Source organism: Topomyia yanbarensis, chromosome 3, assembly GCF_030247195.1.
Source record: "Topomyia yanbarensis strain Yona2022 chromosome 3, ASM3024719v1, whole genome shotgun sequence".
In the NCBI taxonomy this organism is placed as follows: domain Eukaryota; kingdom Metazoa; phylum Arthropoda; class Insecta; order Diptera; family Culicidae; genus Topomyia; species Topomyia yanbarensis.
The window spans coordinates 171,024,762-171,048,324 of record NC_080672.1 but is presented as its reverse complement, the minus strand read 5'-3'; the positions used below and the strand labels follow the sequence as shown (position 1 = coordinate 171,048,324).

At 38.6% G+C, this 23,563-nt stretch overlaps 1 protein-coding gene across 11 annotated transcripts in view; it reads left to right on the top strand.

Annotated features, from left to right (window-relative positions):
- LOC131689503 (two pore potassium channel protein sup-9) overlaps nt 1–23,563 on the top strand; it is a 99,674-nt gene that overhangs the window by 14,446 nt on the left and 61,665 nt on the right. For 4 of the 11 annotated variants that reach the window (XM_058974637.1, XM_058974635.1, XM_058974636.1 and 1 more), the window contains exon 2: nt 6,625–7,287. In XM_058974637.1, the coding sequence (XP_058830620.1) occupies nt 7,149–7,287 (139 nt within the window). In that variant the 5' untranslated portion in view covers nt 6,625–7,148. Of the gene's footprint in view, nt 1–6,363; nt 7,288–23,563 lie in introns of all 11 variants that reach the window. The other 7 variants (XM_058974633.1, XM_058974630.1, XM_058974631.1 and 4 more) reach the window with 3 other exon arrangements.

Below are 23,563 nucleotides of genomic sequence, written 5' to 3'. Positions count from 1 at the left end.
TTTAAATACCTGCAATCGACTCCCCAGACATTTTTACATAAGAAGTATTCATCTTTGATTACAACACTTAGCCTTCTATCAAGCTATTGAGTAAAGTCGCGTTTTCGATACTTTTTTTCCCACAGTGCGTTGTTTTGAAAAGGACTCATCTATTGAAAGGATAGATTACTCTATATCAAACCCATAAATCACGAATATATTTTGTCGGTGAAAAGTGCTGTTCCCTAGTTGCCTATGGCACATATGTGAATTCCAATTTCTTCTATTTTTCGACATAACTGCTAAAACAGAGCAATGCTAAAACGAAACCGTCTCCAAAGTTTTCAAACACAATTTCAAAAACTCCCACCAAAGCATACGTCTCATAATGTAATACTTCAAAACACGTTCTGTTCGCCATCTGCGTCATTTGTCGACAAGCAATCTGAGCATTTCAACTGTCAAACATCGTACGCAGCCATCTGTAAACGGGAAGATTAGATTCGAAGGAGCAAAAGGGTTAGAAACTACCGCAATCTATCGTCAACATATAAAGGAATGCCATGCTCGGGGTGACATATAGAGAAAATTCCCAGCTGTTTCATTTATCGGCACTAATACCTATTTACGGTGTAGATTGAGATCCGAGTACGACAAGCTGGTGCAAACTTTCGGCAAAATATCAGACAACAGTAACAAATGGCTAGTCGAATTCATTTACTCGGACTGCCTCCCGATGATGATCAGATACAGATCAACATTTAATTAGTAACATGCCTCGGGATTATTCCCATCGAACGGTTTAGTGTGTGTATGCATGTGTGTGGCAAATGGAAGTTATCTTTAGGAATCATCACTGGCGACAGCGCGGAGACATACCAAACTTCTACCTTGCTAAAAATGATCCGATGTTCGGTTTACCTTTTAGACAACAAGCAAGTGTTTCAAATGTCTACTTAACCTTCCGACTCCGCTGCTGATGGGATTTTGAATGACGGTGATAATATTTCACTTTTAACTTTATTTGAGTGGCATTTTTCTGAAGCACTGAACAACAGCAGGAAAAGGCAAAAATGTCTTCACGTAGCATTCTTTCCTGATAGCATTGGCTGGGGTAATTGGCAACCGATTTTATATACGTTCTGGCCTGAGCAACCCAAGAGGCACATCGGAAGGAAAGTGCGAGCTCGTAAAAATGTCACCTCGGGATGGGTGTTTTATTACTCACTTTCAGGGCACGACTGAGTGCTACAAGATTCCGATGCTATCTACGGATTGTGTTTTGATTTATTGGAACTTTTATTAACTAATGCAGATTTTGAGTTATGCATCCGAATATTTGGAGAATTGATCGTAAATTTTACGAACAGAAGAAAAGTTTGCAGCCTTTCGCGAACTACGTACAGGGCGTGAAAAATGATCAATTGATGTTTCAATATATCATATGGTGTATCTTACGATAGTAGATAATATAGTGGAGGAAATAATAGTACGACGATGACGTTGCTAACCTAACCCTAAAGTCTTTCACAAACCAATTTGAATAGCGTTCTAGTACACTTTATGTATTTTTCCGTGACCTGACAGACTGAGTCGAATATTAATATTTCTGACAGTTAATTTACGACCACAGATGCCAAGTCAAACCACAAGAATTTGGTTTGTGTTCTTCGTGAAATGCCTAACCTCAACCGCTTTTGCAATGCAAATGTTTTGTTTTCCTCGCGAAATAATTCGGTACCATATCTTTTTAACGTGAAAAGAAAGACTTTCGACTTCGTCTCATCAGGATCCGAGCACTAACATAGTGACAAGACTAAGCTAGCGCCAGATTGACACTAGTTGCCATAACGAAAACATTATTTGTGATTCTGAGCAAACTCCCAGTCCTACGTGATGTTCTGACTAAGCTGGCGAGAATTAATGAAATCGAAACTTGGTTTGGCTCAGCAAGTGCGATTCATAATCATGTTGTGTGTGTTAAGTTACCTTACATTTATTATGTTTTCGTTTCCCCCTGACAAACCTGAGGCCCGTAAAACAATCTACCTCAGAAAATGTGGCAGGTTGTCACTCGATCCACTGACTATCACAACACCCATTTCTAATTGGCTCAAATTCAGTAGGTATGAGAACGATAACGTAAAAATAATAGCATGTCGTTTTTGCGAATCATTTTTCTTCCAATCCCAATTGGTCGTTTTAATGTCGAGCCAGCTGTGTTCGTTTCATCGTGCGACTGTGCGTGCATTGCAGCACGGGCCAGCATGCTGTGATAGAGTGCGACTTCTGTTCTAGTCAAAATACCAGACTTGCTTGATTAAAAGTAAATGTTTGTACTGTTTATCAAAGCTGCACTGTCAGACAGCCAAACACTAGATAACTGATCGAACAGACAGACAGCCAAACAGGCAGAGATGTTAGCAAACGAACTGTAAAGAATATTTGAACATCTAGTAGGCAATGATTTTGTAGTATTCAACAGAGAGACCTGCACAAAAAGTAAAATTGTTTCATAAAGCTTGCTGCAGTTAGAATCCGGACGTAAGATGTCAGCTCCATATTGGGATAGGTTTGACCCAGAAAAACGTTCGGTAGTAAAATAAGTAGATGATTCTGCATTTTTTTTAAATGACTGTCAGATCACTGTTTTGATGTTTCGCACTTTCCATTCAACTGCGCTCATCAAATTTTGGATAATCTGCTGGTCAGTATTTTTCGATTGAGTGACATTGGGATCATTCTCTTTGCAAAATTCATTCTGTTGCCACAGTTCGGTTCCAGCGGCCAAAACAACGCATATCACTGACGAGACATTAAAAAAAAGAACACGTATATACAAGTATTCGTTCTTGTACATCCTCTTACTCACAGTCTTGTTTGTAACAAAATCCTTTTTTGTCCACAGTTGTAAGTACTTTGACAAATTAAGAGTTGAACATACTGGGAACATTTCTTCGAGTCAGATAAAATGTATACCCTCATACAACATCCTTTTTCATCTATGTTCGGTCGACTATTAGCAAACATCATCTGAAACTCGTTAGTACCACCCCACGAAATGCAAACGGGTTTTGTTGATAGCAGGTTCTTCTTTAATGGCTGGTTCGGTTACTTCATAATAAGTACTCTGCTACATCTAAACGATAGTTTTCCGTACAAGGAAACAGTAGATTGGAAGAATTTCCGTGACTTTTTCTAATAAAATCTTATTGAATTTTCAGAGGGGATGTCCAAAAATAAAGTTCTTCTTTCCGCATCTATGTAGCATACCACAAGAACTGCGCACATTCGAAACATTCAAATTCGAATGAAGAATTTTTCCAAAACCTACTACTGTCAACACATTCCAGAATTGACAACATCAGAAGCGCCCTACAAATAAATTTTGTATTCGGATTCTAATTGAAGCAAGCTTTACTTGGCCGTGCGAACAAACACATTCCATGTTCGGAAAGCCCATACGGTGTACCTCGTCAGAATACGCATGGTCTAGTCGTGCATGAAACAAGCATCGAATTCGAAATAGTAGTTTTTTTCTTCTTCTCTGTGGAACAGTGCACGAAAAAGCCGCTTGAAAATTAATTATCGAAAGTGTTCTCCAGCGTCAGGCTGATGAGTTGAAAGGGGTTTGTTTTGTTCATTGCGGCAACTGTTGTATATTCGTCCGATGATTTAGGTTCTCCATGGCGGTAAGTTATCGGAAGTGCAAAGTGAAGGGTGAACTTGTTGTCTGAGACCGCTGTCGACACATGGTTGAAATGTTGAATAGTGCACCTGGAAATGTTGGTTTGATTTAGAGGCTGTATTGTTAGAGCAGAATTGTCGACATGTAAAATCACCACGGTAGAGGTCACGTGAGCGATCCAAAGCATATAACACAATATATCACTTATTGATTACCAAGGATTAATTAACTAATTAATTCGATTTTCAAAACTACTCCTTTACTCCTTTATTCCTTTACTCCTTTACTCCTTTACTCCTTTACTCCTTTACTCCTTTACTCCTTTACTCCTTTACTCCTTTACTCCTTTACTCCTTTACTCCTTTACTCCTTTACTCCTTTACTCCTTTACTCCTTTACTCCTTTACTCCTTTACTCCTTTACTCCTTTACTCCTTTACTCCTTTACTCCTTTACTCCTTTACTCCTTTACTCCTTTACTCCTTTACTCCTTTACTCCTTTACTTCTTTACTCCTTTACTTCTTTACTCCTTTACTCCTTTACTCCTTTACTCCTTTACTCCTTTACTCCTTTACTCCTTTACTCCTTTACTCCTTTACTCCTTTACTCCTTTACTCCTTTACTCCTTTACTCCTTTACTCCTTTACTCCTTTACTCCTTTACTCCTTTACTCCTTTACTCCTTTACTCCTTTACTCCTTTACTCCTTCACTCCTTTACTCCTTTACTCCTTTACTCCTTTACTCCTTTACTCCTTTACTCCTTTACTCCTTTACTCCTTTACTCCTTTACTCCTTTACTCCTTTACTCCTTTACTCCTTTACTCCTTTACTCCTTTACTCCTTTACTCCTTTACTCCTTTACTCCTTTACTCCTTTACTCCTTTACTCCTTTACTCCTTTACTCCTTTACTCCTTTACTCCTTTACTCCTTTACTCCTTTACTCCTTTACTCCTTTACTCCTTTACTCCTTTACTCCTTTACTCCTTTACTCCTTTACTCCTTTACTCCTTTACTCCTTTACTCCTTTACTCCTTTACTCCTTTACTCCTTTACTCCTTTACTCCTTTACTCCTTTACTCCTTTACTCCTTTACTCCTTTACTCCTTTACTCCTTTACTCCTTTACTCCTTTACTCCTTTACTCCTTTACTCCTTTACTCCTTTACTCCTTTACTCCTTTACTCCTTTACTCCTTTACTCCTTTACTCCTTTACTCCTTTACTCCTTTACTCCTTTACTCCTTTACTCCTTTACTCCTTTACTCCTTTACTCCTTTACTCCTTTACTCCTTTACTCCTTTACTCCTTTACTCCTTTACTCCTTTACTCCTTTACTCCTTTACTCCTTTACTCCTTTACTCCTTTACTCCTTTACTCCTTTACTCCTTTACTCCTTTACTCCTTGACTCCTTTACTCCTTTACTACTTTACTCATTTACTCCTTAACTCCTTTATTCCTTTACTCCTTTACTCCTTTACTCCTTTACTCCTTTACTTCTTTACTCCTTTACTCCTTTACTCCTTGACTCTTTGACTCCTTTACTTCTCTAATCCTTAACTCTTTAATCCTTAAGGTTGCACAGAGAATGCGCAAAATTCGCAAACGAAAAAAGCAGTTTTTTTCCACACCGTATGTCAGATCTTCATAAAAATCAATCAGCAGTACTGTAACAACATTCTACATACGCTGATTGATTTTTATGAAGATCTGACATACGGTGTGGGAAAAAACTGCTTTTTTCGTTTGCGAATTTTGCGCATTCTCTGTGCAACCTTAACTCTTTATTTTTGACTTACGAGTGTTTTAAATTTACTATTATGATTAATACTATGTTAATCACAGATACACCCCTGTGTCCCCTGACGTACCACCAGCATGGTCCTCACTGAACTTCATCGCTATCAGAAAATCACCAACCCAATCGTCGAAGACCAAAGATGCATATGTATTCTATTAGCCCGTCAAAGATATCTCTTCTAATGTCAATGCTTCGCAGTGCTGTCCAGCGGTTGTTGGTCCGGGTAAACTTACTGATAGAGAGGCCCTGGTTGTGTGTCGTAGTTACGTTCGTACGTTCATAAGTTTCAGGACATGGCCCTTGTAAGCTGATTCCCGCATTGATCACAAGAAGTAAAACTATGCATGTCAAAAATATAGTTAGAGATCTTCTTATCACTTGCGAAGCTTGATGAACGCCCGCCTGGGGACGGGGAATGTTCAATTTTCGAATACACAACTGACATCGCCACTGGACGTTGCTTTGGGTACCCTTTCGCATTCAGCAACCAAACGGATGAGTAGCTAGAACACGACACGGCCATGTGCGCCATTGAGTGGTACACAAAAACCGGCTCGTTGTGGACTGATTAAAAGTTGATGTTGCCAAATGTATCTAAGCTTGGTGTACACGTTTTGACTTCTAGAGAGATGGATATTTCCATCGATATCAGACAGATTGGAGTAAATTGGAAAGTGGCTCTTCTCATCGATAGCAAATTTATGCTCAGTTTATACGGTTACCTAATAAAGGGATTAGGCATTGAGTTTTGAACTAGTTACACGTTAGTTAATTTTAGGTTGGGCGAGGATTTATGTGCATCACGTTACTGTATATTTTGTAACGCTTTTTCTAGTTTGATTCTTGTTTATTTACTTTGAATTATATTACTTTATCGACGAAATTGAATGTAACTAGGTGAAAAGTCTAACAACGGATATAAAACAGGGGACAAATCAAAAACAACTTTTAGTGCGGATTTTACTTCAGGTCATGTCAATTTCAACGATACTTACTCAGTTGCAGTTTTAGTTACCTTATTCTGATTGAAATCACATACAATTTTCGAAAAATGCAGAAAACGAAAAAATTAGATCCCACTTCCAGGAAAATCCATCAGCGGAACCAGATAACTGATTATGTTGTGTAAAATACAATATCCGTTTTTCCACATCAAAGGGTCCAGTTGAGTACGCCATTTAGTGAGCAGCAGATAATCTCGGATGGAAATGAAGCTTACCATCGAAGTGGTAGAATACTTTACCACTACGTCAAGATTTAATTGAAAGTGCAAAGTTTCTTGAGGCGAACAAAGAAAAGATGAGACGGAAAGGAAAATGAATGAAAACAGTGGTGGAAGTAGTAGCAACAGGCATAATAAACTTATCTTTCTTCTAATAAAATAGTTTTTAATGAGTTATTTCTGCTGTGCAAGCAAGTGCGCGATAGTGTCAGGGCGGTGCACCGAGTGTAGCCCCGAAAAGTGCCTAACTGCCCCGCAGTGGCGGCTTGCGAGAACCAGAAGAAGAAAGAAGAAAAGTGATCAGAGGCGGGCGGAAATTAATCGCTAAAGTATAAAATAACTTCCGGTCGCGGGCGTTTACACACCGATTCGAAACGGAACCTTCCAATAAGCTTCCCTGCTAGACTCGGTAACCGCCGGCTGGTTTACACATCAGGCTCAGGCCGGGTGTCACGGGACCATGGAACGCCGACGCTCGGTTAGACGACGGCAGAAACCGCCGTTTGCAGAACGTTTCAAGGACCACTGTCGAAACTTCACTGCATTTATGTTCAGCAATGTTGGGATCATTTTTTTAGTCGTTCTCTACATGATTGCGGGTAAGTAAAAACATTAACCAACAAAGCATGCTGAATCATTTGCATCATACTTGACCAAAATTATTATAAAACGGTAATCCATCACACAATAGTCCCTTAGCTAAGCTCTCCAAACATAAACTATTATGCTAATCTGTCATCTATACATCTCTACGTACCGGATAGCGTAAAAGCGTAGGAGGGATTGCATCCATTATCGAGATAAACATCAACCTACTCTTCTAAGCTGTGTCGTATACTACCGAGAAAAACTTTCAACAATAACCTTCTCCGGTTACTTTCAAGTCTAAAGTTTTTAATGGGCTAGTGGAAATAGGAAGCAAGGTCTGATGTTAGCCAGTGTTTTAGAAAATGTGAACAAACAAGCTTGAAACGCGCTTTCCAAGCGTAATAATCAACTTTGCTCTTCATTAGTTCCATAGTAACGGAATCCTACGCACAATGTTTATCGATGGTTTTCCGTGTCTACAGGGAACTTTACTGCACACTTGACGGTTTTACGCTTGAATGAGCCACCAAGTACAATTTTATCTCCGATTTAAGCACCTTTTTACATAAGCACACAATAGTGGAGTAACGTAAAGGAGTAAACTCTAAAAGCATATTCAAGGGTTGACGGTTAGGATAAGTTGGAGGAATTTATTTCATTGCCGAACCGAAAATAATAACGAACTTATAACTGAGATTTAGTGGAATAACGAACTTTGTTCATTTGCATATTATTACACAAACAATACAAAATAAGAGATGAGTTATTCATTATAACTTGTTATATTATCACATTAAACTAAAATTCATGGCTTTGCTTCACCTTCGGTTGATTGAAGCACACATTTTACAATTATGTTGAATATAACAGCTTTTTTGTTGATGTTCAATTCCGTGTAGGGGAATTATGGTTAAAACCGACACCTTAAGCTTAAAAAATTTTCTAAGTTGCCACAAAACCAATAAAATTATAGTTTTTATGCAGAATTTTTCTTCAGAAAATTCTTAACAAGACTTCATTTTTTCAGCGCTTAAAAAAATTAATTTCATTAAAAATTATTGGTTGTAAAACTTGAAAAACAAAGTGACTTTTTGTAGACACTGCGGGTAAAACCGACACCCCATAGTGGTAAGATCGACACCTTCCTTAATTTATTTTCTCTCCACTTTATTAAAATCTTTATCTTTATTAAAAATGAGATATATGCGTGATTAATAAAGTGTGAGTATGTATGATGCAAATAAGTGCTTTTTATTGCTTCATCATGTAGTGAGGGGAAGAAAGTTCGAAAGCGTAGTACTATAAATAAGAGTCTTTTATGCTATAGGATTATTTATTGATATCATAACAGTTTTTGCAACCGACCGAGACGGTTGTGCCTCCAGGTGGAAGGATTTGTTCTCGAGAGAGTGACGGAGTGCGAGACGCTGTATGCGTTGTTGTGGGAGAGAGAGAGAGACCAGTTTGTTAAGTGTGAGTCGACAGTTGATACGTCGGAGGCGTGGTCAACGGCATCCTCGACAAGTGGTGTTTTGACAGCAAACCGCGGGTAGACGAATTTGCCTACCGCGGTGGCAGAGATCGACAGTGATCGTGCCTGTACACACAGAAAAAAATATAGTGTATTGGTGTCGTCGGGCAATTCTAATCGACGAGAGGGAAGCGTCACAGGTAGACCCATTTGCTCTATTTGTCTACCGCAGAAGTGGTACGACGAATAAGGAAAACAAGTGGCACTGAAAAGTGCCGCATCGACAGTGGGATTTTCGCAGCAAGCCACAGGTAGCCACATTTGTCTACCGAGGTGGTGGAAACGGAGAGAGCGCGCTTGTGGTGGTGATACCGACGAGCAGCTTAATCGGAGAGAGTTTTGAAGTGTTGCAGGTAGGACTATTTCTCTACTGAAGAAGCAACGCGACGAAGAAGAACAGCAGGTGTCACATTGTCAAACAACGGGCACCGAGTTTACAACGTAACACATGAGGTGTGTTCTACAGGTATAACAGGTATATTTTTCATTCCTTTTTGTGATAGTTTTTCTTGCTAGGTAAAATGGATGAAGAGATGGGAGAACGAGTAACAGACCCTCCCCCTAAGCCTTATGCTGAAAATGTAAATCCGACTAGAATTAAAATTTACCCAGAGTCGTCAACGGGACCATGGATTGTATTTATTAGGCGTAAAGTAAAGGCGCTAAATATTATTCAAATTTCTAAAGATTTGACTTCGCGATTCTCGGATGTAAAAGAGATCGTCAAAGTCAATAAAGATAAAATACGCATTGTCGTTGGTAGTTTCAAACAAGCCAATGCAATTGCTTCTTGCGAGCTTTTTACGCGTGAGTATAGAGCGTATATTCCTTCAAAGGAAATTGAAATTGATGGGGTCATCACAGAATCGAGTTTGACTGTTGATGACTTAGTTAAGCATGGGGTTGGTCGTTTCAAAGACACCATACTTAAAGACGTAAAAATACTTGAATGCAAGCAATTGCATTCAGTATCACACGAAGGAGATAAAAAAGTTTATCGACTGTCTGACTCATTTCGAGTGACTTTCGCTGGGTCTGCGCTGCCCAACTATGTCATTATCGATAAGATTCGTCTCCCTGTTCGCCTTTTTATCCCTCGTGTAATGAATTGCCTTAATTGCAAACAGCTTGGCCACACAGCCACTTACTGTTCCAATAAGGCACGGTGTGGCAAATGTGGGGGTTCTCATCAAGAGGATACATGTAATGAAAATTCAGAAAAATGTTTAATGTGCGGAGAAAACTCACATGAGGTCCCTGCATGCCCCATTTATAAATTGCGTGAGGATAAAATTAAACGATCCTTGAAGGAGAGGTCTAAGCGCTCCTATGCAGAAATGTTGAAAAATGCTACCCCTAAACCCATCTTCTTAGAAAACACTTACACATCTCTATTTTCGGAACAGTCTGACTCTGACGGAGCGTGCGAAGGTACATCATTTGTTTTACCCGGAAATTCCAGAAAAAGAAAACAGTCTTCTTTTCCCAAGCTGCCAAGCAAGGGCCTTAAAATTTCTCCACCAATAGATAAACTGCGCCCAAAACCGAAAAATTCCGATTCAAAACCGAAATCAATTCCGCCCGGTTTTGGGAACGTACAATCCAAACAGAACACCATTACTGGAAATAATAAAATTTCGACTTCCTCTGAGCCTCAGCCGGGGGTAGGATTATTGAAATTTTCTGAAATTGTTGATTGGATTTTTAAAGCATTCAATATTTCTGAACCACTAAAGAGTATACTTTCAGCTTTCCTCCCAACAATTAGAACATTTTTAGAGCAGCTGATTGCTCAATGGCCCATCCTTGCAGCGATTGTATCTTTCAATGGGTAATTCACCTCCTCCAATGAAAGATTCCATCACTGTTTTACAGTGGAATTGCAGAAGTATCATACCTAAAATTGATTCCTTAAAAATTTTACTGCATAATTTAAAATGCGATGCTTTTGCTCTATGTGAAACATGGCTTACCTCAAACATTAATTTCAACTTAAATGATTTCAACATTATTCGCCTAGACCGAGACACCCCGTATGGAGGAGTGCTTCTAGGAATTAAAAAGTGCTATTCTTTCTATAGAATTAACATCCCCTTGTTTGCGGGCATTGAGGCTGTAGCTGTCCAAACGAACATTAAAGGCAAAGACATGTCTATCGCTTCTATATATATACCTCCCAAAGTTCAAATTGGACAACGTCAAATTTTTGAGGTAGTGGAATCCATGGCTGCTCCGCGTCTGATACTGGGAGACTTCAACTCGCACGGAGTATTGTGGGGTTCCCTCTACAATGATAATCGATCCTCTTTGATTTACAATGTTTGTGACGAATTTAATATGACAGTTTTAAATACTGGCGAAACAACACGCATCCCCAGACCTCCTGCACGTCCAAGTGCATTAGATCTATCTCTGTGCTCGACATCACTTCGGTTAGACTGCACGTGGAAGGTTGTACCTGATCCTCACGGTAGCGATCATTTGCCAATCGTTGTTTCAATTAACAGTGAATTAGGCCTTACGAATTCAATCAATGTTCCTTATGACTTAACACGAAATATTGATTGGAAAACATACGAAACATTAATTTCCACTTCTCTTGCTTCGACAGAAGAGCTACCCCCTACCGAAGAATATGAATTCCTAGCGGGTTTAATTATTGAAGCAGCAGAACAAGCCCAAACGAAATGCAATCCTGGAATGACAATAAATAGACGGCCCCCTAATCCTTGGTGGGACAAAGAGTGCTCTGATGCATATGAAGCTAAACAAGTTGCCTACAAAGAAATTATGAAACAGAAAGGGGGTATACGTGAGAACTTTGAAAATTATTTCATTTTGCAAAACAAATTTGACAGTATACGTCGTGCCAAAAAATCTAGTTATTGGAGACACTTCGTTAATGGCTTGTCAAGAGAAACATCAATGAGTACTCTTTGGAACACAGCCAGAAGAATGAGGAATCGAAACGTGACTAATGAAAGCGAAGATTTTTCGAATCGTTGGATATTTAATTTTGCCAAGAAAATTTGTCCCGATTCTGCTCCTGCGCAGAAAATCACTCGCGATGCTCCAACAAGTAACGATTTCATAGTTTCGCCCTTGACAATGATGGAATTCTCAATTGCACTCCTCTCATGCAACAATAATGCTCCGGGACTAGACAGAATTAAATTCAACTTGGTGAAGAATCTGCCTGACCTAGCAAAAAGACGCTTGTTGAATTTATTCAATAAGCTTCTTGAGCAGAACATTGTCCCGCACGACTGGAGACAAGTGAGAGTTATCGCTATTCCAAAACCGGGAAAACCAGCCTCCGATCATAACTCGTATCGACCGATTGCAATGTTATCCTGCATCAGGAAATTGTTGGAAAAAATTATCCTACGACGTCTCGACAATTGGGTTGAGGCGAACGGCTTGCTATCAGATACCCAGTTTGGTTTTCGGAGGGGAAAGGGAACGAATGATTGTCTGGCGCTACTTTCGTCAGAAATCCAACTAGCTTATGCAAAAAAAGAACAAATGGCGTCTGTGTTCTTAGACATAAAAGGAGCATTCGACTCTGTTTCCATTGATGTTCTCTCAGAGAAACTACATCAATGTGGTCTTTCACCAATATTAAATAATTATTTATACAACTTATTGTCAGAAAAGCACATGCATTTTTCATATGGCGATTTGGCAACATTCAGAATAAGTTACATGGGCCTCCCACAAGGTTCTTGTTTAAGCCCCCTTCTCTACAATTTTTACGTGAATGATATTGATAATTGTATTGTCAGCCCATGCACTCTAAGACAACTTGCAGATGATGGCGTGGTTTCTGTTACAGGACCAAAAGCCTTAAATTTACAACAACCACTGCAAGATAGTTTGGATAATTTATCAAGTTGGGCTTTGAAGTTAGGCATCGATTTCTCTACGGAGAAAACAGAGTTGGTTGTTTTTTCAAGGAAGCGTGATCCAGCTCAGCTTCAGCTTCAGTTGGTTGGTAGAACGATAGCCCAAGTCCTGACTTTTAAATACCTTGGAATTTGGTTCGATTCTAAAGGCACATGGGGAGGCCACATTAGGTATCTAATAACGAAATGCCAACAAAGGATAAATTTTCTGCGAACAATAACTGGATCATGGTGGGGTTCTCATCCAAGTGACATGATAAGATTGTATCAAACAACAATACTTTCAGTAATGGAATATGGGTGCATCTGTTTCCGTTCAGCTGCGAACACTCACATTATTAAACTGGAACGGATACAGTATCGCTGTTTACGAATTGCCTTAGGTTGCATGCAGTCGACCCATACGATGAGTCTTGAAGTACTAGCGGGAGTTCTTCCTTTAAAAGACCGATTCTGGGATCTTTCTTCTCGTTTACTTATTCGATGTGAGGTTATGAACCCACTGGTAATTGAAAATTTTGAAAGACTTGTCGAGCTTCAACCCCAAACCAGATTCATGACAGTGTATTTCAATCACATGTCACAAGAAATAACGCCTGCTAGGTATGTTCCCACATACGTCAATATACTAGATATTCCTGAATCCACTTTATTCTTCGACACGTCCATGCAAGCAGAGATTCGTGGAATTCCGGATCATCTACGCTCGCGGGAGATCCCTAAAATATTCACAAGTAAATATCAACACATAGACTGCCTTAAAATGTTTTACACTGATGGGTCACGAATCAGTGAGGCCACTGGTTTCGGTATTTTCAACAATAATTTTTCAATTTCTCTCAAACTTGCAGAACCCGCCTCTGTTTATATAGCGGAACTAGCAGCAGTTCACTATAGTTTGCAAAGAATTAATACTTTACCCCCGAACCATTACTTTATCCTCACTGATAGTCTCAGCACAATTGCAGCTCTACGCTCAAAGAGGATTGATAATCACGATCCATTCTTTTTGGGGAAGATACGAGAATCTCTGAGTAACCTGACAAGAAAATGTTATAAATTTACCCTAGTGTGGCTCCCCGCCCATTGCTCTATTGCGGGCAATGAGAAAGCTGATAATTTAGCCAAGATTGGTGCACTAGATGGTGAAATATATGAAAGACCCATCGCTTACAATGAATTTTATAGCGCTTCTCGACAGAGGACACTTGCTAGTTGGCAAACATCTTGGGACAATGGAGATATGGGACGATGGCTACACTCAATTACCCCTAAAGTATCAACGAAGGCATGGTTCAAAGGATTGGATGTAAGTCGGGACTTCATCCGTGTGATGTCTAGGCTCATGTCCAATCATTATACTTTAGATGCGCATCTCCGTCGTATTGGGCTCGCTGAGGGTAATCATTGTGCTTGTGGAGAAGGTTACCATGACATTGAGCATGTTGTTTGGTCCTGCACTGAATATCGTGAAGCCAGATCACAATTAGTAGATTCTTTACAAGTCCGAGGAAGACCAATCCATGTTCCTGTTAGAGACATCCTGGCGTATCGCGATCCTCTATACATGGAACTTATCTATCATTTTCTAAAAACAGCGTCTGTCAAAATTTAATTAAATTCATCTCCTCATACTCTCATCCAAGGCTAATCATTCACCAATTAAAGGAACCTAGAATATTTAGTTTTTAAATTTAGACAATAACAGAAAAAAAAGTAAATAAATACACCCGAAAATACTAGATCAGTATGAAATACAACAATGTAAGGAAAAAAGCAAACAATAAAGTGATTTCAGTGTTAGTTTTAGACAAAGTACTAGTATAGTTAAAATTAGTCTTAAGGATTTTTGTAACGTGCTATGTAAAAAAAGAAACTGGCGTAAAAAGCTATTGCAAATGCCGTGTCAAATAAACGTATGAAAAAAAAAAAAAATATTTATTGATATGAGTATTTCCAAATAATCCTTGCGCACATCATTTGAACCTCCAGTGTCATTTTCTTTCGTAAGAGAAGATTTGCAAGCGTTCTACGTTCTGCTAATTGGATTCATTCACTTATAAGTGACACACACACACTTCTTAGTAAAACTATCTTTTTCAGATTTGATTTTTCGGACTCTGATCATCAACGATCTATTGGGGTATACATAAGATCATTGTCTCATTGTGATAAAGTTCGTCTATGACAAACCAAGAGAACACTATAAATTTGGTTTGATGAGCTTTTTGCAGAAATAGCAAAAGCTTCGATAGAATCAGATAAGCAAAAATTCCAATTTTTGTTTTTTATAACGTTTATTTTAAAAGAAACGTATAGAAACCCTCAAACTTTGAAGAATTTTTCAGAGGCCTGGACCTAGTCTTGTGAACCAAACGACTCTGCGCAACCAATTCGGTAAATGTTTGTTATCGAGAAGGAATCATCAAAAGACACCGCTGCTTAGTGGTCGGAAACCCCAAAAACGTAAACTTAATTGACTAGAGGCCAAACCATCGATTATATTCACAGGGTATGTTTGGACGAATTGTTCGTAAGAATATTTCCCACAACCTTTTTAAAAATTAAAATTAGGCATGGCTTACTACGATCAAATTTAAAAAAAAATCGCCAAAGTTTTAGAAATGCTCGTAATAAAGAATTTTGTTGAACTAATTGAACTTGTAGGATTTGATGTTATCGATTTGTAAAGCGTTTTCTATGATAACACCCTCAAATTTAGTTTTTTAAATAACTATTTCCGCTTTTAATACTTTTAATACTTTTCGTGCAAAACGTGCTCCAGACAAATGTGGAGGCATTAAAACCACATAATATTGTTGAAGACTGTAAGTAAAAATACCCAAATAAAAAAACATTACAAAATGAGCTTAAAACCTTCTTATGGGCCATACACTAATTACGTAAGGGCATATGGGGGGAGGGGGAGTTTCACAATATCACAAATCCTTATCTGAGGGGGAGGGAGGGTTCCTCCCTTCTTACGTAATATCATAAAACATGCATGAAAAATGAAATCAATAAGAAAAATATTCTTTTCATAAGAAATGAAACTATTTCTTATTTGTGCCATGCACATTTTGTATATCAAACAATATAAGCACATATTGTACATCATGGTCAAGGAAAGGCGGACCTCGAATTGAAGTGTTTTGCAGCGACAGAATACGATAGTTAAATTAGTTATGGAATTTGGTTAATTGTTGCCAACGTGAGGAGTGGCTTAATTATCGATGGTTTTGGAGCAGTTACAGCAATTTCTTGACTCTTGGTGGTACATTGTTCTGATCAAGAACTGTAGTCACAATCTGTCTTACAAGTTAAGTAGTGTTTATACCCTTATAGTTGGAATAAATTCACACCAGAAGAGGTTATAAATTCTTTTGAGTTCTACATCACAAGGAAATAGACTCAAAAAAAGTGGAATATAGCGAAGCAAATTATGTTGACCCAATCAAAGTTGCTGAAAATCTACAAAAAATTAATCTGATATTTCTACTGGGCGAGATTAGAATGCAAATAAAATTACTGCAGATGATTATAGTTAAATTTTGTCCATTCTTTTCTTTTAATAGTTCTATAAGTATCGTTTTCGCTATCATATAATTTAATGAATTAACAATATATTTTTTTAATTACACAAGTCATGATAAGATCTTATGTAGGGGGAGGGAGAGTTCACCAAAATCTTACGAACTCTTATCTGGGGGGAAGGGGGAGGTTGAAAAGTTCTAAAAAAGCCTTAATTAGTGTACGTTCCCTTACCTTTATTATGCGTAGTCCGGACATTGAAAATAGCGCTCGTCCATTTTGGCTTGCACCTTTCTCTCTTATACGCAGTTGAACTTGGTGTAAAATTTTTTAAAATTCTTCAATAACTATAAAACGATTGAGTATTTTTACAAGAGGTGTGCGCCGCGCCTCCGATTTCAGGTACAATTTTTATATGCAGTGTTCAACAATATGTTAACATGAGGTCTTCAACAATAATTTAATTTTTACATGTAGTCTTCAACAATATTATGTGGTTTTAATACTTCACCATTTGTCTGGAACATCGTTTGCACGAAAAATCACAGCGAAAAAAGCTATCTTAAAAAGCTAAATTTAAGGGGTTTGGCTTAGAAAACGCTTTATAAATCGGAAACATTAAGTCCTACAAGCTCAAGTTGTTCAACAAAATTCTTCATTATGAGCATTCCTAAAACTTTGTCGAAGACACCATCTTTCTACCTCGTCATCATAAAAAGTTAATTTTTCTAGTTCAATCATAGTAAGCCATGCCTCAATGTAATTTTCATCAGATTGTGGGGAATATTCTTACGAACAATTTCTCCAAAAATACTCTATGAATATGGTTTGGCCCCTACTGACGTTTTTGGCATTTCCGACCACTGTGCGTTGCCTGCTGGCTCGTGGTGGATTCGGATTGGTTTGTAGTAGTTGTTAAGCCAACCGACTAAACTTAAACTTCTTGTATCTCGTAATCCTCATCCATCCGGGGCAACCGTTAAGTACTACTTTAGTAAGAATTGTGTTCTTGCTTATTTTGTTTTGTGTTAATCGTCATGTTTTTATCCATAGCTACTTTTCCTTACTTGCTGGCAAGCCTTCGTGATATATCTCACCTGCACAGGTCTGCTGCAAATATCGTACTCTGTTGAGACATGAACCAATCCGGGGGTGTCGACCACAAGGATTTACCTCGGTTTATTACCACCTTCGCCGGTTTTCTTATCCTTCTCGATGCTAGCCGTTCCTATTTATCTGCTAACTGGTGCTGAGAACTTCTTGGCGGCAGTATTTCACCCTATACCGATGCCCATTTACGCGATCCATTTCGCTGCCACTCTAAAAAAATAATCATCGGTGGTAAAATTTCTCTAGACAACGTTATCCCTATTTTCTCCAACCTCGTGTTTTTCCTCCTCGACTGCTGACCGATATCTACTGTCTACTCACTACTTTTGCTAATATCGAAGCTTGTCGAAACGTTAGCCGATCCTTCAGAGTAGCCGTCCAACTTGACATACATCCCTTTCCAGCCACCCTTGCAATGTTTCGTCCTTGGTTTCTTCATTGACTTGTTTCTAGAGTGACCGAACTCAAATGACATTTTATGTGTCCAAACGGTTTGCAGTATATTTTTTTTCTGAACAGGATAATAAATTTTTAAAAGTAATTCAAAACGCTCCCCCCATGAGGTTTGAACCCACACTTCTCGGAAAGGGGCTGAATGCGGCTGATAAAAAGTAGTAATTCTTATGTACAATATTCCGGGGAATCAATTGGAGATAGTATGACCGCACGAAACGTGTATACCCTTTTTGCTCCAATTCTCAACGTTATGTATGTGTGAAGTTTTACCTTACTCATCGTTTGAGATACAGGCTGAATGGGAGTTTTTTGTACATAAAAGCTGCTGCATTGAGCCTCTTTCGGAGAAGTACAACCAGGTTTAACTTCATACTTGAGTTATGCGAGGAACTTAGGGTAAAACGGGTACACAAGTTTCGTACGGACATTCTAGCTACCTTCAATTTTTGCCTGAAGTGTTTAACATTAAAAATTACTTTTTATCAGCCTCTTTCTGAAATGTTGGGTAAGTATAAGTTTACACATGTAAAAGAGAAAGAATTGGGGTGAAATAGCTAAACAACTTCCGTCATCATGGTCATTCCAAGTATAGTCAATCGATTCAATGAACTGTATTACATAACAGAAACTACATTGGTGAGCCGCTGTCAACCTCTTACTGAAACGATGAGAAAGGTATAACTTCACACATACATTATGTGAAGTATTGGGGTGAAACGAGTATACACGTTTCGGGCGGTCTTTCTAACTATCTTCAGTCGATTGCCCAGAAGTAAAGGGGGTACACAAGTTTCGGGCGGCTAGTCTAGCTATATTCAAACGATAACCTGGACTTCTATACATAAGATTTACCACTTTTGAGCAACCGCATATAGCCTTTTACCGAAATATAAAGCCAGGATTAACTTCTAACTTTAGTTTTGCGGATACGTGGGGTAAAATGGGTGTATAGTATACAAGTCACTTTACGCTCGTTCGGACATTACTTAGACTCAGGTGATTCGCATTTCCAATGCCAAAAGAAACTGACTTCTACGATAGCAGACAAAGGGTTAAGTCGCCGGTAGACTCTAAGCTTGCTCATATGACCCTATCCAAGCTTTTCTAAAACTTTCTTTCTTCAACCCCTTGCTCTCCTTTGAGTACTATGGCTCTTAATATTGAAAAATATACTTCATTTTCCAGTCCCTTGCTAATTGAATGTCGTTTAAAACATAAAAAAGGAAAATTGACCTACTCTTAGTCGTTAACAAAAAAAGGATATAAAAGCTTAGGTAGGAGTATGCAATGAGAGGTTGCTACTTTAAAATTAAAACTAGTTTAAAATTTCTTAACAAGTTGAACATTTTCAGCAGGGTCCAGACCCCCCGGTTCTTCCTCCTTTATCCGCCGCTGGTTTCAAGCGATGTTTCAGTGTCAATACATAGTATCTCAAGATCTTGGCTGTCGATCAATTGCATGTATGTTCAAATCGTACTGAATATGTAATATACATTTCCATCATTGTATTGAACATAACCAGCTATGAAATCGTAGTTTGGACAAATGAGAAAGGCACAATTGCACCACTAGGTGGATTAAACAGGTTTTTACACATGACTAATTTTTGTCAGCCGTATTCAACTTTCTTCCGAGTTCTATATTCAGTTTTGAACCTAAAAACTCAAACGAAAGGAGGAATTGGGGAAAAACGGGCATGATAGCGTACCATGCGGTCGTTGTAAATACTAGCAATCAATTTTTCATACCTTTTTACATAAGAAAAACCTTTTCTGGTAAACGTCATCCAGCCTTTTCAAAAAAGCTTTCCCACTGTGCAATGCGTTAGTTGTCATCGCAGCCTTCTCGCATACATAGTCGACATGGCTGTTGTAATTTAACCGATCGTCGACCATCACATCCAGGTGCTTCAGTGTACGCACCAATGGGATGGATTGTCCACCGACGCTGATCACGACACGATGGATGTGTTTATGGTTGCTGGCTAGCACTACCTCCAGGTGCAACTTGACGTTAGCCATCCAGGATTCCACGATGCCTATTGTCTGTGCCGTCAACATCTCTAACTCCTCAGGGGTTATCGTCAGGACAACACCATCTCCAAAGCCGACGATCTGAACTCCCCTGGGCAGTTCCAATGTTAACACTCCGTCATACATTATGTTCCACATCGTTGGGCCAGGTAGGTATCCCGCCATGATCCTAATCGACCTCTGCCCCATGTTCGTTTCATGCATCAGTACTCAGTTCTGGAAGTAACTTTTCAGAATACTGCATTGATAGTCCAGAACCCGCATTCTGCGTAGCGCTATGCTGATCGTCCCCACCTGACACCCTTTCTCTTTTGCTTCAATGCTTTCTCCGCGCTCGCGATGACTGTGCGGTTGGCGTCCACCATCGATATTTCTTTCCGGAACCCGAACTGCCTTAGCGGTAGTCCGTTCTCACTTTCAGTGTAGGTTGTTAGCCTGTTGAGAATGACTCTTTCCAAAAGTTTACCAAGAGCATCCAACAGACATATATGCCGATAGGACACTGGATCTCCCGGTGGGGTCCGTGGGTTTGGCAGCAACACCAGCTTCTGGATCTTCCATCCCTCCAGGAAGTAGCCATCGTCCAAGCATTTCTGTAGGACTATCCTGAACATGTGCGACAACGCCAGGATCGCGGTCTTCAGTGCCACGTTGGGTATATCGTCCGGTCCAGGAGCTTTCCTCACGCTCCTCCCTTCTTCCACTATAAGAAGCTGAATTTCCCGAGTCTATTCAGAAAGCATATTGTTCTATATGACGAAGGATCCTCAGAAGACCTACCTGGTTTTGACAGTAGCACTAGTCTAACCCCAACTTGTGTTGAAGGCGCTAACTACTTTGATCCTTCAGTAAGCTGTATTGGCATGGTGATCTGTTATTGCCCTAGTAACAATTGTGGTTTTATGATAGTTTTATAGCCACCGAAAAAACTTAGATTGCTCTTGTAGCATGCTATAAAACTTCAATTGTTACTTGGGTGGTCCTAACTAAAGATTCTGTTAACCTTTTCGAATTAATGACAAAGGAGCACAAAGCAATCCTTGTAAGTTGATTTAACCGTTCACTTCCGTTCGTAGCTTCCGACCTTCTGCAATGTAGCATGATTACGTTGATCAGTATCGTAAGGAATTACCAGGTGAGGACTACGGGTTATCCTACTCCATCAGAAGTCTGGAAAGGATACCAACAGAATTCTGACCAGAAACAGCTAATATACTGCTCCTTATAATATTCCAATTCTGCCATATTTTAGAGTAGGGTTTTCGTCCGAACTTTCTACATTCACATTTTTTGAAGATGAATAAATCGTAATCTTCACCAGATTTCCATCTAGAAAAAGATCCCACTAGAACTTTTCTTCTTTCTTCCTGCATCTGAATTCTGAGCAGAGACCCGTGGAAATCCAGAGAAGAATTCCATCGAAATATTGAGATAGATTTTCTGGGAAGGTTGAGAAATATTTAACCAGAATCCTGCACATCAACCTAAATATCTTTGTCACTCTTCTAACATTTCGTCCGAATATTTAGCAGTGATGCCGAAAAATCAAAGCGGCTCTCAGAATCCAATTTATGAACAGGATAACTTCCTGATAAACAAAAAATACCCGAAAGTTTAATGTACCGCATATCCGACAATATCATGATCGTCCACGAAATTTGGGTGAATCGAATTGATAAAAACTTTTGTACAATACAATGTATCGTTTCAAACAATCTGTTTTTCTATGCAAAAATTTCGACAAGCTTTTTGTAGAACGTCTCTGCAAAAACACAATTGCGATGTTAATTGCCATTCATAAACTACTAAACCGATTTATTTCAAACTTTGCATACACATTCTATATAGAAATATCCAACTTCTGCGTTGAATTTTCGAGATATTTTTTTTTTCAATGAAGGGGGTTTTTACCCATTTTAAATCAAAACTGCTATTTTCAGGAAACATTCCGCCATTTTATGAGTAAAAACCCCCTTACACGAAAAATTATCTCGAAAACTCAACGTAAGGATTAAGTATTTGTTACATAGAATATGTAAATAAAGCTTGAAATAAATCGGTTAAGTAGTTTTTGAATGAAAGTTAACACCGCAAATCGTGTTTATTTCAGAGACGTTCTACAAAAAGCTTCGTCACCGAGTCGAGCTTGTCGAAATTTTTGCATGGAAAAAATACAGAATGTTATTAAAATGATATATTATAATGTACAACAGTTTTGATCAATTCGATTTATCCAAATTTCTAAAACAAATTCGCTAATTCGCTTTCTCCCCACCTCTTAACGCTCTCATGCCCAACATTCTTCTAATGCATGTAGGGTTTCAAAACTAATTTTCCTTGAAAACGGTGCGGTTAAGAAACACGAAAAGCCTTTTTTCATAAAGATAGGTGCTTCCCTCGCAGTGCTAGAAGTTGCTCATTTTTTACCTTCCAATGCTTACTACAATTCTCCTAGAATATTTACAATAGTTCAATTGCGTGGAAAATTTAGACAAAGACAGTCTAAATTGGTAAGCTTTATCAATTTTCAAGAATATTGCTACAGAACTAAGATATATGAAAAATTCATTTTCCGTAAAGTGTCCCTGGCAGCACTGCTCCATCGGAATCCAATCAGACTAATTGCAATAACTTAAGTTCTAGAGCTGATCCTTGTAACTATTAGTACAAGTTAATAGTCACATTCATTAGCCTTACTTGTTTTTGTGAGCAAATCTTATCTCAATTAAAAGTTATAGCTGATTAAAAACGTTGTTGGTCACAAACAACATGGTCATGAAGGGGTTAAGTTAATGGTTCAAAGAGAAAGCTTTGCGTGTTAATTTCGCCAGTGTACGGGAAATTGCAAAAGTCAATGCGAATAAACTTCTCGTCGTCCTTTGGAATGATCGATTGAAAGCTAAAACGATAGTGATTGATCCACACTTCAAACCTGAATATTGAATTACATTCCAACGAGCGTCGTTCAAATAGACGGCGTAGTAACAAAAGAGTCCTTCACTTCCGCTGACCTAAAGAATGGGGTAGCTGTTTTCAAAACTGGAAACCTTTTACAAATTAAGATACAATTGTAGGACTCTTGAGAAAGACTGATTGTTGGTAAATACAGGTAGCATTGAGAAAGAGTTAACGAGGAAAAAATATAGGTGCTCTTGAGAAAGTCAATCAAACTGAGCACAATGGTTGCACTCATATCCTTGCCACCGGATGCAACGGAGTCAGGCAACTGGCTTTGGTTTTAACCCTGCGTTGCTCATTTCCGTTACTGAGCAACAATGAAAACGAATATTGGGGAAAGCATTCCAATCTTCGCGAAATGTGTGGACAAACTAAACACCGACTTCTTTATCAGTGAGATGAAACATTTCTTACACATATCACTGTTGGATTATTCATTAGTCTACAGAGCTCATGGGAAGTAAGCACCCAACCAGAAGTGTGATGAACGCAGTTTTTAGTTCTGCGCGAATAAAACCTTGAATAACCTAAATAAATTTAAACAAATAAATAAAACAAAGTAATTAAAAAGTAACAGAGCAAAAAATGAAAAAAAGTTATCATATTAATGAAATGAATAGAATGATAAATTTAAATCAAAAATAATAAAATAAATAAATCAAATTAGCTCAGCTTATTAACACTAGAACGTTACACTGGAGTTCAAATGTATCCCACGCAATCTTTGAAGCCGTGTGAAAACGAGAATTCGGCATTTACCGAT